This window comes from Adelges cooleyi, unplaced genomic scaffold (assembly GCF_023614345.1).
Source record: "Adelges cooleyi isolate 19-005CV unplaced genomic scaffold, UGA_ACOO_1.1 ACOO_flye_CR_arks_rails_tigmint_CR_PRNA_2, whole genome shotgun sequence".
Lineage (NCBI taxonomy): Eukaryota > Metazoa > Arthropoda > Insecta > Hemiptera > Adelgidae > Adelges > Adelges cooleyi.
Window position 1 is genome coordinate 6,606,299 of NW_026095860.1, and position 16,435 is coordinate 6,622,733.

At 29.3% G+C, this 16,435-nt stretch overlaps 1 protein-coding gene across 1 annotated transcript in view; it reads left to right on the forward strand.

Moving 5' to 3' along the window:
* The window catches only part of LOC126833322 (lachesin-like), a 70,035-nt gene that overhangs the window by 5,454 nt on the left and 48,146 nt on the right, over positions 1 to 16,435 (forward strand). The window contains exon 2 of the mRNA XM_050564585.1: positions 13,920 to 14,029. Coding sequence (XP_050420542.1) covers positions 13,920 to 14,029 — 110 coding nt within the window. The remainder of the gene's footprint in view (positions 1 to 13,919; positions 14,030 to 16,435) is intronic.

Here is a 16,435-nt window from a genome sequence, read left to right on the forward strand (position 1 = left end):
ATTGCAGAAAATCATGTTTTTAAAAGTTTCACATTGGACGGAGTTTTGTGGTTATTTTTTTAGTTAATTATTTAGACGAGTGGCGTTTTGTATAAAGTAATTTTATTTTATATTTCCCAGACGACCTAAGTAGTATGCGGTTTTTATGACATTCGAATACAAGCACATTTCACTTAACGTCCGCGGTAGAAGTACCTTTATTGAACACAATATTATTGTTAACCTCTCGACGATTAAGCGGAGCGATTGGGGGAGGAAAGAATGTATTAAATGTTCAATACATGCGAGGACGTTTATTCGTCCGCATTAGACAGTTAAAGCACGTATTGTTTGTATGTTATGATGACAGAGGCGCATAAAAATGGCAATTCCAAAGTGCGATTGCAAACGCACAAGCAATAACTGGCCTACTATAATATAGGTGTGCCGTAGCTCGGCTCGTTAAAATATTAGCATATTTTTATCTTCACCGTCGCATAATTGTTTCTTACCTACCACTGTAACAATTGAGAAAACAATAACGTATGTCCTGCCCAGCCCCGACTAATCGCCTATAATGCTTGCCGCCCCGTGCTAAGTTTACGACCGAAAAACAAACAGCCCGTAAAACACAAGCCAAACGCATCTTACGAAAAAAACATTAAAAGTTCACTTTAACGTTTGACACTTCCAGTGCGATTATATGGCCCGTTTTGTGCAACCAATAAGTAATTCGGCGAAAGGTGTACCGCGCGAGATTAGCCCGAAAGCGCGCGTCGATCAGAACGGCCAAGTGATAAAAAAAAAGAGATGTTCTACATATTTTATTGCTGTACTGTAGACTGTAGTAAAATTATAAATTTATACAAAAAAAAAAACAAGTATTGAACGTATTAAATAATTATTTGTTTATTTCACAACAAAATAAGACTTATAACATAATGTAATTATTATACAGCTTTACAATAGTTTATATGTAATGCCGTTTAAGGGGTTTAGTAATCAATTAAAAATGCATAAATATCTTTTTGATGCCAAGTCACTAAATTTTGGGTAAATTTGATATGTTGATTTCAAAAAGTTGTATAATATTACAAATTTAATTTCAAATATTTTACGAACAACTTATTTTTAGTTATAAAGCTAAAATCAATAATTGTTGAAATCTGAAGAAACGAGCGAGAGGTCAAAGTATTAACTTTTTTAGAAACAGATAAACACTGCCTCTTAAATCTTATATATGCTCGTTTTTTTATTTTGTTAGCTTTCACTATAGGTTTTTTGAAAATTTCCATTATACTCGTATTTGCTCCATTTACATATCCACTAATCAGTATTTTGATCTATAGGAACAAGAAGGTCGGCCTCATAACTGTTCTATAGAATTCCCCCTACAGTGTATCAATATTTGCTAATCACACAAAACACATTCGACACTTCGTCCAACCTTATATTATTGTCTACGCTCCACGTCTTCCTGGAGACCTCCATTTTTTAAACCCTTTTAAAATAGTGTTTGAGTACATCAGATCAGCCCATATTACAATAATTTAACGTAATTTAACATAGATGTGGCCAAAAATCATGAGTTTTTCTGAAATACAACTTTTCGTTTTATTACTAGGTATGTGATAAATTTAAGATTTTTCCCAATAAATTAATCGTTTCCCCTATTTTTCTTAACACCCGAGTTCATTGTAAAAAGTATTTTTCTGTCATGTAGATTTGTATTGTTAATTGTCTACCTTTTATTCATAATTATCAGTATGTTGTGGCCTAACGCGATAATAGTGACAAACTTTCTATAGGTGTTCATTATCAACCATTTGGTTGTTAATATATATTTATACGTCCTATACATTTTGTTTGTTAATGGCGGTTTTGTTGTTTTGCTTTTATATATTTAATCGGCCTAGACTTGTAGCTAGTAGTTATTTTCCGGGTTGTCAGTGGTCTTATTACCAAGGTTTCGATTTGTGTTTAGCGATACAGTATACTCTTGAGCACAGAAATGTCAGTTTCTATTGTGTTATATAATATCGCTGAACTTTCACAGCACTTTAATATTTGATGAAATTCTTCATTATATAACGTTTCTACGTATATTCAAATTCTTAGTATGTAATATGTATCGCAGTTTTAGCAACAGGGCGTGTTCAAAGCTACCTTTTGTTCGTAAAAAAAAAAATCTGTTTATAGTTGAAACTTACAAACACAATATAATATTATGTTGGTGTAGGGTGTCTCACCTAATTTTTACTTCTGTAATGTTTAAAGTTTATAATAATAAAATAAATTATAAGATTTATATTATTTTTTAAAATTATTTTACTCGCAGAGAATGTTTTATTTGTAATTGGGCTTTTTAATACCAACAAAGTGTAATGATTAAAAAAGCTAAAGCTATTAGTATAGGCAAAACATAGTAAAGTATGGTTGAAATATACATGAGTAATAAATAAATTATTGGATAAAATTTAAAAGTTTGTGCTACGTCTAGTATAATATATAATACGTAATTTTTATGTCTCACGGGAAAAATTATTACTTTGAATTTTTCTATTTATTCATTCACATGTATTTTTATTCGTCCGGATAAGTTCCGTTTCATGTGTAGATAACAAAACGAAAACTATACATTATTCGTAACTTTTAGACCGAACAAGATTGCCAGCGGATCGAGCCCCCTAACAACGCCACAATAAAAATAAATCCGAATAGGTAGACGTAGATATAGATGGAATGAAGGGGAAAAAAGAGTACAACATTCAGAAGAATAAAGACACGACTTATAACGATAAGGACAAGACTCTTGGGAGGCGTAAAAACAATAGCTGTAAGATGTTACAGTAGATTATAATATATAGAATCTGCATTGTACTGCAGTTATGATATTTGATGAATAGTTTCATTTTTATTACCATACTTTTATGTTTTGTCACTTAATTTTTAAGTGGTATGGGAAAAATTTCGCCATGAAAATGTTTATTGGTGGGCTCCAATAAAATAATGCCCAAGTTTCCCAAAATATTGTCAACGTTACAAAAAATTCGAGTTAAACATAGCGAGGTGGACTTTAATTAAAACTATTTCAAAAATCATTCAAAACTTGCCTTTTTTAAATTTTGTTGAGTATTCTTTATTCTAAGAAACTGAAATAAATATACAGGGTGTTCCGGCAATGAACCATACTAATATATAGGAGGACATCAGTGAGATGTAAAAATAAGCCCCTCGTTAGTTGATGTCCATTTTTGATTATCTTAAAAATTAATAACAATCTCCTATGTCTAAAAATAATAAATTTAAAAAAACGCGAAGTGTATTTTCGTAACCTATTCAAAATGCTCAATTTAAAAGAGGAGTCACATCACTTCCATCCCCTTTCGGGTCCGAACTTAAAAAATAAAGTGACCTCTCTTTTTAGATGATAATTTATTACCGATTAATAATGTACAATGTTTTCGATTATTTTAACTAATAAAATTGTATGCTTTTCTTTACACATTTCGTATTTGGGTTATAGTTATTTATGACTTATGAGTTATGCCAAATCCATTTCGTGCTTATGTAATTAAGAACACCCAATATTCGAGTTTTTAAATGCATACACTATCGATATTGATAATGTATTGTAATTATTTCATTAACAGGCAACCAATACCACTTTCGTTTATTTTAGCTAATAATATTGTTATTCCCCATTGCCCTATTTAGGACCATACAACATAATAATATTGATATTTTATCAGGTTTATTTCATTCTACTGCACCGCCGGTATATAATCCATCGGAGCTCCGGTAACTATACGATTGTTATCGTTCTCTATTATCAGGTTGTAAATAGCTGCCGAGGAATACGACTGTGGATAACTAATGCAGTCGGTTTATTTACTTTTCTATTTCTTGGACCGCTGTCAATTTCCTATTTCATATATATATATAGATAGCTGTTGCTCTCTTATTTTTCACGTCTTTGGAATTAATACGTTTTCCCCTTATCTGTGTCGTTACTAAAATCGACGGGGCGTATGTGCGACAATGAAACGGTCTTAATCCAATAATAAACAGTGGAATGGGGAGGAGGACAAAAGTATCGGAGGCGGAAGCACAACTGGTATTACCGGGGAGCCTGCGAGCTCGTTATTTAAAAGTAGTGAGTAGACAGAAGGAATTCTAACGGCAGAGAATAGACTGCCTGGGAGATAATGGAAAAACGAATGGTCAATATTATTTACTCGGGCGACACGGGGATTCCATAATTCCGCGACGGTTCTATCAGATATGCAATATCTTATGATAATTCGGTCGAAAGGATTTTTTTTTAAATTTTCAAACAAATCAACTTTGATTGTTTTTGAAATCGGAAAAATAATAATGATTGTAAATTTACCTATAATAATAGTGAAACACTAGAATACAATATAACAACTTAAATTATCATAGAATACATCGGAAAATTCATAATATAAGTTCAAAACTAATGTATGGAACAATATTACATTATAAAGTGTTTGTAAAATGATTCACAAATGAGTATTGTAATATTTTATATAACTTTTCTGTACTACAATATCATGATATTGTACTATAATATACTTCCAAAGTAGTATATATACATATTACTAATTGTATATAAATTATTAATAAATGTTCAATATTTCGACTAGAACGTTCTTAGACCCTTCCAAATTTTCTTTTATTTGAATTTTATATAAGTTATAACCATGTTCTATAAAAGTAGATAAGCTTGACAAATCTCTTAGAACTTATATGAAAATAAGATTTTCATATTTTCATATTAATCTATTTGTGACCATATTTTACAACGCAGTTTTTGTTCTAAAGCATGTTTCGAGTAATACTCATTTCTGGGAAATTTATACCATGAACAAAATGTATGTTGGACATTTTTGGTGAAATATTGGTAATTTGTTTTTAAATATATTGAATTTTTAATTCAATATATTTAAATAGGAGTTTTTAAATATATTATTAAAACTGAAAAAGTATAATTAAAAAAAAAGGGGAATTGATAAATCGGTAGGTATATTACTTTAATTTTTTCTTGACATAACAAAAATAAGTTTAACCAAGACAAAACTATAAAAATCTTCGTGAGTTAAAATCTCAGGTTTTACTCACTGATGAAATTTCAGTTAAGGAAATCTTAACAATTAATTGTAAAATACTCATTTTTAATTTTTCCGGATCAATTAAATCTAAAATGTTGTTTATACCTTCGTGACTAAAAATAAACTCAGTACAAATACGGTAATACTTATTTACTAAGATCGCGAAGAATAAATCGACGTTAATTTGCTGTTACACTAAATTGAAATTAAAGCCATTTTTTCAGTGAATAGGGTATTTAATTTAAAAAAAAACATAAAATAATATATATTCCGCAATTAGATTATAATACAAATTATTTTCACAAAAAATGAATCAAAGCTCAAAAATATTAGTAATACAATGTAGTGCGCGACTGCGATTTTTGAATCGATTGAATGATAATAATATAATACACTTGGATGATGCTAGAAATGTAGAAAACAAATATGAAAGTCATGAATTCGATAAATCTATTTTTGTATATATAATGGAAACACCAGCCGAGTAACATACTGTCAATGTAAAAACTCGATCGACATTATTGTTGAGTTTAAATGGAGTAAGAAATCCTATAACAAGACTTTATAGTACTTATAATATAAAATATTTTTTTTTAATAATCATGAGTTTCTTGGCTTCTGTTGATTGACTCCTCGTAGTAGGTTTTCAAGCTCGCATGTGTTTCATAAATTACTAAATATTGACTATTCTACTTATACAAAATAAGTGTTGCCAACACCTAATAACGTTAAGTAATTTCCTTTCTAGCGCACGCAGCGGTTCAAGTAATTTAATTAGCGATGTTTATGAAGTGCGGTAATTATTATCAAATTAGAAACATGTGTAATACTAATTATAACAATTTATACTAAATGTGCGTACAGCAATCGTGAAATATAAATTCTTCAGTTCATATCTCGTTCAATTTAATTACCTTAGTTTGTCATCGAAATATTTTCGAACAGGATATGTACGCATAAAGTCTGTTTAAATTGAATAATTCATAATATTATCTATGGGTATAGTTAAAATAATATATTATACAAGGTGTTCAATAAGTGTAAAATGTATACCAATATTTTATGCCATTGTGCTACATCTTTTGTAAAACTTATACTTAAATGAACTTACAGTGGGGTTTATCTGACCTAGAACGCAGGCCGCAGTTCATCACAATACACGACAAACGAATTTATCAATTAACTTAAGTATTATTTAATTTTAAATTTTAACCACCGATAAACGGATTTGATCAGCTTAATTTTTCGTACTTGATAAAAGTAATGAACATGGTTGGTCACAAAAATACAAATAAAGTTAAACGATTAGTTTGTACTGATATATTCAATGGTAAATAGTATAATTTATGTGTTGGAATAAAAAGCGAAGATGTGTATATAAGTATGCACGAGTGCAGCGATATAATATAGATAAATACTGTATTCAAGCATAAACATCTTCCATGAAACTAGACAATCGATGAACATCATAATATATATTTCCACTAACTTCGTGACAAACAAACTTCCAAACGTTACAAAGTTCCTAAATAGAGTTTAGTGAAGCGGCCACTATGTATTATCTAAATGTATAGTGAGAAACATATTATTAGGTACAGCAACTCACCCACGGAGAATTTTCAGTAGGTAACTGAATAGCTATATATAGAAACATGAACATGTCACCCCAATGGCTGCTAACTTGCTTAGAAATCAAAAAAACACTCACATATTTTAATGTTAGAAATTAAAATGGTGGTCAAAATTTCAGAGTTCTGATCAAATGTATATTGGTATAGAATGTACACTTAAACACATGTCAAAATATCTTATGTGTGAATTAATTGTAAGTATGTGACGAACATAATAATTAATACATTTTTCATTTCTTACTTTGACGTAAGAGGATTGATGTTAGTCATTAAAAGTCAAATTTTCTATCGATATATTTATTAAAATATTTACATAACTTAAAACAGTTGTGAACATATCGAACATTAAACGATGCCTAAGTAGCAGAACCCTATAATTTAAAATTGAGTTATGCAAAAGCCAAATTTATCGACAAATAATATTTTAAGACTAACCGCATTACTATCTAAATCCTATATAAATATTACAGTTTTGTTTTAAAATAATTTTTAATCGCAATAGGAGTCCGACAATAGTTATTTCTCGCTTCAATTTTTTAACACTATTCTACTTTGAATTCCTCCCTTATGGAATTGTTATTTATTAGAAACATAAATTATCCTCAAAATGGGGGCTTTACCGATGTTAATTATTTAATTAAGCTGCGTACGCATACAAAGGATATCTTGCTTTAAATCAAAATAATTCACCGGTTTTATGGCTGATAAATTTTTTAAAAAATATTTAATTACAAAAAAATACCGATAACAATATATATTGTTATGTAAATACGTTTGGGGGTTTCAATAATTTTAGATTTCTGATGACTGTGATGAATAGCTGTTTTCAGTTACCTGCTTAACCGAAAGTTTCCCCTTCGTCACAATACCGAGATTTTGCTCTAGTCGAAATGACACCATTCCAAAGATTTCCGACGCCCAATGCATGTTTCCGTGTGAATTCTATTGGCACCGAACAAATAACTGGGCCGCGCATTATTTTAAACAAAATTTCTGGCGATTAATAATCACTTGAAAACGATAGCTGTTGACAGGGATCCGTTGATGACGCCCATCTGAGCGTCAAAATATTAACAGTACAATGGCGATGGCTACAAGATAATATAATAATATATATATATATATATATATATATATATATATACATAATAACAATATTATGAAAGCCCCGTGCGCGCAAAACTGATCTACGGATTATATTCCCTCATCTCCCCATTCCACTTCACCAATATTGGGTTTCGTATCGCCGTTAATCGATTGTGAGTCGGGATACACCCAACAAGCTCTGGAACAAAGTCCATTGTAGTATCGGCATCATTGTTTCTCTTTTGTCGTTCTGTATTTTTTTTTTGGGTTTCATCAGTAATTCCCTTTGTCATACCTAGTTACCTATGGGCCATCAATAGGTTTTTTTTTTTAATCAAAACCATGCCAATTTCTTTTAAACCGGAATTCATTTGTTTTAAACAAATAGTACAACTTAATAGTAGTAATACTATTTTAGTTACCTAATGCAACATACTGTTGATGTTAATTTTTGTATACAATGATCACCAGGTGTACAAAAGATATTTATTAAAAATACAACACCATTTAAAACTAGAGCCGACGATTCTACACGTGTATTTTAAATACATGCGTAGGACAACTTGACTCAATGGCTATAATACTTTATCTTAGTGACAACCATTAATTAAAGAATAGTATCACGTAAAATTAGAGGTTTTTTTAAAGCTTACAGTTGTAAGAATGCGTGTAGTTGCAGATACACGTGTACTTATAACTACACGAACTTCTACACGTCAATTCGAACTACACGTGTTACAGGTGTATTTACTTACACGTGTAATCGGTAGCTTTATTTAAAACTCATGTAACATCTATAGTTAAGTATTTAAAATTAAAGTTTTACATTTGCCATAAAAACTATTTTCACTAAATGTGTAAATAGTGTAAATACAATAACCCACTCAAGGTTTAACTACGTATTTTTACACATTATAACCACCTACAATCAAGTTATCAGAATTTTATCTTCGATGCGTTTAATTTTTACCATCGCAATTATAAAAAATTAAGAGCACTTAAAAATCCGCCCTCTTTAGGACAGAGTGGGATTATTAATTAATTGACGTTATCAATTATAAACTATTAAACATTTGTATAAAATACTATAGAAGAACTCTCAAAATAGATTTGAAATTATTTTGACCGTTTCTTGCATAGCAGTTAATACCAAGGCAAAACACGTAAAAACCTTTTTGTCTCTTAAAAGTTTTTTCGATTATAAAGTGAAAGCAAGGGAGTTTTTCAACTTTTATGCATGAAGGTTTTGGTTCAGCGATACCAGAAATTTTGCTCACACGCAGGCAAAAATAAAACCTATTTGTTGTAAAACCAATTTCTTTTACACATTCACAACTCAGGCAATTTTGTTCAACATGATTAGATAATATATCTAATCATTTGTCGCGAGTTAAAACCCAATACAAAGTTTTTTTAGCCATAATCAAGTTAAATCTAAAATCTACGTTCAATAATATGCTCTATACTAACAGTTGTATTCAATTTTCTGTGAAATGTTTTGAAATGCTGTACTATTGAAATATTATTAGTATTAAATTAACCACTCGAGTGTAATAACCGTTTGATAATAATTTGATTTTCACCAACATCCAATAATAGTTCACGTGTAGTCTGCAAAATTGAAGTACTGAGAAATGTTGATATTAAAAATAACCATTTTTAAATTGTTTACTGCTGTTGAGTGTTGCCGTTGTACCTATTATAGAGATGTAATCACTAATTCTTATATTTTTTTCTTCAATTTAATGTTAACATACACTATATTAGCTGCTTTAATATATTAGTTAGTTCATTTATTAGCATTGCTTCCGCATGTATATAATATTAACGGCTTCTTTTAAACTATTCACTTAAACATGACCTTAGGCAATCGTTAGCACGGACGTTTGAATACATTATTATCGAAGACGGTCGGATGTATGACGTTATTGGGTAGTTTCTAATCTGCTAGAATGAAAACATCTCATATTCTCGTGGGAGGCCATAACCCAGATACTTTCTGTAAACCCTGGGTACCTTTATTTTTATTGTAATTCGAAGCAATCATCGAATACGTTGCCTGCAATAACTGCAAGGTTTCCAAAAAATAGCTAACCCCCACAAACTGAAATTGAATTCAATATGATTTCCACGAAGAGTAGTCCAATTTGTTGTTTATTCTGTCCTATAGGGTATAATAATTAGGTTTAAAATTTAAACCTCTGGCGGAAAATGATTAAGTGTCGGCATATTTTGTCATGTGGACATATTATATTGTTTTGCCCAATTCAAAAGTCCAAGCTAAAATAACCGTTTTTTTCTCTCGTAAAACAATAGGTAAGCACCCACAATGAAATAGTTCCTTTATGTAAGCATTTCTTTTATTTCTTTTGCGGAATAGTCATAAAGAAAAGTAGTAGTAACTGAAGAAAAAAAAAGATTAATAAAACAAAGAACTCGCTTTTCACTGGATGAATCCTTTAAATACGAATAAGTTATTCAGTATGTATTTTTTTAAATATTTAAAGTAACTTTTAACCATAATATACACTAATTTTAGTAAACTTATTCAGATGTTTAATTTTTAACGTAATAATATTATTTAAATATTCAAACAACTAAATATTATGTTTTATAACCACTAACAGTTATTTGTTATAATGTTTAACCATACATAACTATCAAGCCAACAGCGCTTTTTGATTAAAGATTATACTTGATGCTTTAGTTTATTTGCGAATGACTATTAGGTATTTTTTTTCTGATGTTTCAGTCCTAATTGACGTAGCATCAATGATCATCATCAATATATGTCTAGAATAATTATTAATTATGAAATGAAAAAAAAACAAATTTGGCGTCACGGGTACGCAGATGGTCACTTGTTTAGAGTGACAATAAAGCAATAAATCACATCCGAATCTAATCTGTAAGTGATTAAAACAGTGTCGCTAAAAAAATAACAATAAATCTGTCGGCAAAACTTTTTGTGACTACGTTGAACTTTGTCGATGATGATGTCAAATTACTGAACTATTAAAAAAAAAAAAAATGACAGGAGAAAAAGCACATATAAATTGTAAACTTGTTCTCTACTCTTTCTTAGGATGGTTATTGGCTATCGTGTAACGATAAAACATGGTAAATACGATCACAGTTATTTGTAACTGTACAAACAGCACGCATGTAAGCAACCCCTTTTAACTGTTTTTAATTAACTAAATCGTGCAACTACAATTAATGCAATGTGTAGTTTAATATATGGATATTTTATGGACAGGAATTTCTATTGTTATTCATGTAATTTGAAAAAAATATAACTTTAAATTTATGTCGTTATTGTTGGTTATATTGAGTTTTTTTATGTTAATTTAACATTTCTACAGATTAGTAGAACGTTAATTATGGGTTTATTCATCGTGATAATAATATTGTTAATAATTAGTCTTTTTTTTTTTTTGGTTTCTATTTTAATAAAAAAATGCCTGCGTTATTTTTATACATACATACACAAGAAAATAATAAAAAATATTTAGTTTTTAAAAATGTTCTTAAAATATTTAAAAATTAATATACGTTATAAAATTATGAAAAATCTGGTTTTAGTATAATGAAAAACAATTTAAATAATGTTATAGAAACAACCTATGTATAGTTGTACTGTTTCATCGAGTTCTTGTGCACAATAAAACTTTGGCTCCACAAAGCTAATTAAAATGACTGAAAATTAATGTTAACTGTTTTTTTTAAAATAAACAACAACGAGGAAAGGTAGAGGAAAAAGGAAATACAATATCATTATTGTTTCATTATTGCACAGTATTTTTTAGAAACATATTTTAGATACTTATTTCTTGCACAAAGAAGTATATCAATCATATTGTGTTGAATAAAATTATCTTAGAAGAGTTTTTTAGCGATATTAATATATCGCGTAAACCTAAATGACAAATTGGTTTCGGTATGGTTGAAATATTAAAGCTCTGTGTTTGTGACAGACGTTGTTTCAATTTTGTTTATTATAGCTTGGGGTGTCGACTTGGTAGGTTGCCCTATTAGTATCATCTAACAACGCAGCGTCGCGTTATCTTCACGTAAATAATCCACTGATGGAAACGTGACTTCTGAAGTGTGGAAAGTCATGGTTTGGCGTCTGGGTTTTTTACCTTGTCACTATACGAGCTTTTATATAATATGACCCATGTGTGTTTGGGTAAGAAATAGAAATAGGGAGAGAGAAGGGGAGCGAGAGATGGACGTCACTATGGAACCAGATGGGTTTTATAAGTCGGATCGTTTATCCTCATTACAAGGGCCATTTCGCTGATCAACTGTCTACCGCCGACCCTGTATCGTAAACTCTCTCTGGCCTCTATTCGTGTTCATCCTACTCCAGCAAAACGTTAACCGAATAAAATAAGAGAGGATTGCTCGGTGTAACCATACCTCTTCCGTTCGTTTCTCTAAAAATAACAGTCATAGCTACTTATTTACGGTGGTCATAAAAACTGCATTAACCGAAGAACTATGGGCCAAACAGCGTAGTTACGACCGTGGTGTTAATCTCCAGATAAATAAATAAAGAACACACGGAAGCATAGAAATTTGTTCCGACCCCATTCGATGTCATGTTGGTCGCCGCCTTAGGGAAATGTAATGCAATCGCAACAACCAATTCGTTTGTACGTAATTCGTGTCAAAATTAGCAAAAATATTAAAAAATATGACAAGGACGTGTTCGTAATTTAATTGAGATATTTGAAAAAAAAACTATTTGTCGTCAGTTACGTTGATTGCAACTTATATTTTATTACATTAGTGATAGGAGCTGTGGTAGAAACTAGGACTGAGAGCGTTATGGGATGCTTTAACACAACTTGCCACACGTTTGATACGAAAATGTTTTTGAGATTTCACCCGACTGTTTTCTACGTCGTATTTTGTGGTGTGTAATACAAAAATCAAGTGACTCGCGCTATAATTAAGAAATTGCCACCCTCTTGTTTCGTGATACTTCGAATTAAGTTTCACCTCGACAATGGTAAATATCACATGTCGTCTAGTCGAGTAACGCGAGAATTCCAAAGGACAAGTTTCGCATTTTCCTCGAACACAGCGGAGTCGCTGATGTGCACATTTTCATTTTCATTTTTTTTTCCATTTTAACGCACATATTGCGAATTTAAATTTTGCATTACGACTGCGTGCATTTTTTAATTAATTTTTCTCGGATTCTCAGTATTGTTTTTTTACACTTTAGCCGTCGACAATAGAAAACTACAAAAATACAATTAACCCAGGAATACATTGTAAAGCTTTTAAGTCGTTTTTAATTATTTATTAAAATAAGCCAACATCATTTTTATCATTTTATTTGTTTTTTATTTAACACATTCTGTTAATAAAAAAACAATTTGTATTTGATGGATAAAAACTGTTCGCGAAAATCACACACTCATTCTATGCTTTGAGTATTTTTCAAATCTACTATATTTTAGTGACACTGGTCTAAAGTATTAAAACGCAACCACTACTTTTACAACCTCAATTGTCGGTCGAGTAATTTCTAATTACTATTAATATTTGAAAGAATTTTATTATTATGTGTCTCATATATTATTAATATACTCATTATAACACTTATGCTATGCGATTTAATTTATACTGTAATAAAAATACATGATACTAGACTAAAATTAAAGTATTATCCCAATTTTTTCTTCGACGGGTTTTGTAAATGTTAACATTTTACCAATTAAAGATGTCCTATTGTCATAAATTCGCCTAACGAAATATTTGTTCTAGTTATATATTCGGTACTTACGGGAATTTTTGGGCCATACTAGTCTAGGGAGCTCACGCGACAAATAATACATTATATTATTCTTGCTCAATCGTTTTCCCTGAAGAAGAATCACGATTCTCGACCCCTTGTATATCATACCGAGACAATATTATAATACAGTACTTTATTAAAACTGAATAGATTAAATATGAACAGTCGGACTCTTTGGTGTTTAATATTTATGATCGTTTATTTATTTACAATTGTTACTCGAATAAATTACTTTTAGAACGCGCATTTTTATTTGTATTTTTTATGTTACAGTTTTATCTGTGCTGGAGCCTGAGTTCGCCGAACCTATACCGAACGTTACGATACCCGTGGGAAGAGACGTTTCGCTGCCTTGTGTCGTCAGCAATTTGGGAAATTACAAAGTAAGTATTTGGAATTTATTTATAATTGATTTCTTATTCCGCATCTGTTACTTGAAGTCTCCGCTCTATATTTAATTTGATAAATATAATTTATATGAGTACTGATTCGTTTGATTCGTTTTACTACTGGTTTTAACAAGTAAAATGATCAACAAAACTTTGGCCAGTAAAATATCAATAATGATTGTAATAACTACTGTACGATATCATTGAAAAGCTATTTATGAATTTAGGTATTGTTATTTATAATGGTATTAAAGGGTTGGACGTCTAGAATTTAAAACTACAAGCTTACTATTTAAACAATTACGCGCAGCGCATTTAATTTCTCCTCAGGTGAATACCTATCATTATGTATATTTTTTCTTGCCTGTAAGCTAGAAATAAAATACTGAGATTGATCTGTATAATTGTAATCTTCAATAATAAAAAAAATATTTCTTTGGCTGGTTTAACGAATAATTTGTAGCTCATTTTTGTTAAATAACATATTTTAATAATACAATTTGTATACATATGACTGGTAATTGAGACAAACGATTGTAAAATGTTTAATATATTATGTTTGTTCTAAAATTATGTTTACAAGTAAAATTCTTTGAGAACTCACAGAAATAAATGAATTTAAATTTACTAAATTATTATACTGTTGAAGAATAATTTATTGCGCAATGATATAATAGTATATGTAATCTGACATCATAATTCTATGTTATAAAAATTCAAATCTTATATCAATTGAAGGTAGTGGCTTGATAAATTAGTACAGAATCCCTTACAAGTGCGTATTAATTGATAACATAAAGATACTATTTTTGATTAACGTTCGACGGGTACAATATTTGTTATAATATGTACATTATATTTCGTCTGTAGGCAGCATAAATTAATTTTCAATCCTATAATTGCACTCCAAGGTCCTTCAGGCAAAATTTAACATTAATTTACTATCACTGCTTCGTTTACAATATCTAAACTAAAGGTGTTTGTTTATTGAATCACATATCATCAGTTAGATGAATTGATGTGTATTACATAATCATTTTAATCATCAATTAGGATAAACAATTTTTATATTTACATAAATCATAAAACTACATATGATACGAAGTTTACAATGACAATATGTGTTAGTAAGTGAATCTGATATAACTGAGATTATTTAATACTTTGATGGTTTTTGTCCATTTGTTTTTTATCTAACACACCTATGCTTGTATTGTTATCTTTTATAAATGTGTAGGACATTAATTGTTTAAGTTTTTAAAGTTATTTCAGTATTCAGTAAATGGGAATATTTTAAAACTAATTATAATATTATTATGATTCGCTTCAATGCTAATATTATGTACTCCACAGTCCATTTTACATTATATTTCCAGAATATTTATAAATTTGATACAACCTATGAAATGTATTTTTATTTTTATTGCTCGTGTCGGTTTTTGAAACACAGCTTCTGTTGATTTCTAAGAATGTAGACTATTTCGGTGGTATTTATTAGGCGACAAGTTATTTTGAATTACTCGCGTATAACATAAGTACAATACCTAAAGACGAAGAAATTCGCTTTTGTTTAAATTAATTTCGCAGGAAATTAAAACTACGTTGTTTTACTGAAAACATCTGGAAAATTGTAAACACACATAAGTACACATTTTTGTATTTAATATAAGTTATAACAGTATACGTCATTTTATCTAAAATACTGAAATGATAGGATGAAATTGGTTCGCAAAACATCTAAAAACCTTCTAACATTTCTTATATCTTAATAATACTGTAAAAATTTAAAAATATATTACTGTACTAAGTGAGTAGCTATTTAAATATATATTTTATTAGTAGTATATTTTTAAGAAATAATTTTTCTAATTGCACATTATGGTCATAATAATTATTTTGTAGCTTTATCAAATGCATACAATGTCTATACAACTCTTAGAATAATACTTTAATAAATTATTATTTTTTGTAATAGTTAATAGAATTTAATAACTTGTGATGATTTTACTTTCAATTCAATTATTGTAACTTAATATAATATATTTATAATAATAAAATATATGTTTTATTTCTTATATCGTATTAAAATGTATTTTATTGATATGCAATGTAATGGTAGTATATAAGTATTTTTAAAAAAGAAGCATAATTTAGAAACACAATTTGTACATAAAGACTTAGATTCCGCCTAAAATGTTCTGAGTAAAAACGCCAAAGGCATAAAATGAATTACTGTTATTACAAACAAATATTTTCTTTTACAATATAAAATTGTATTTTTTAATATATATTGTAAGCAAACTGTTTATTTTACAAATGTTTAATATTTGTGTTTTAACGGGTATGCAATCATACACATTTTATATTTTATAAATAATATTAACCATACAAATAAATATA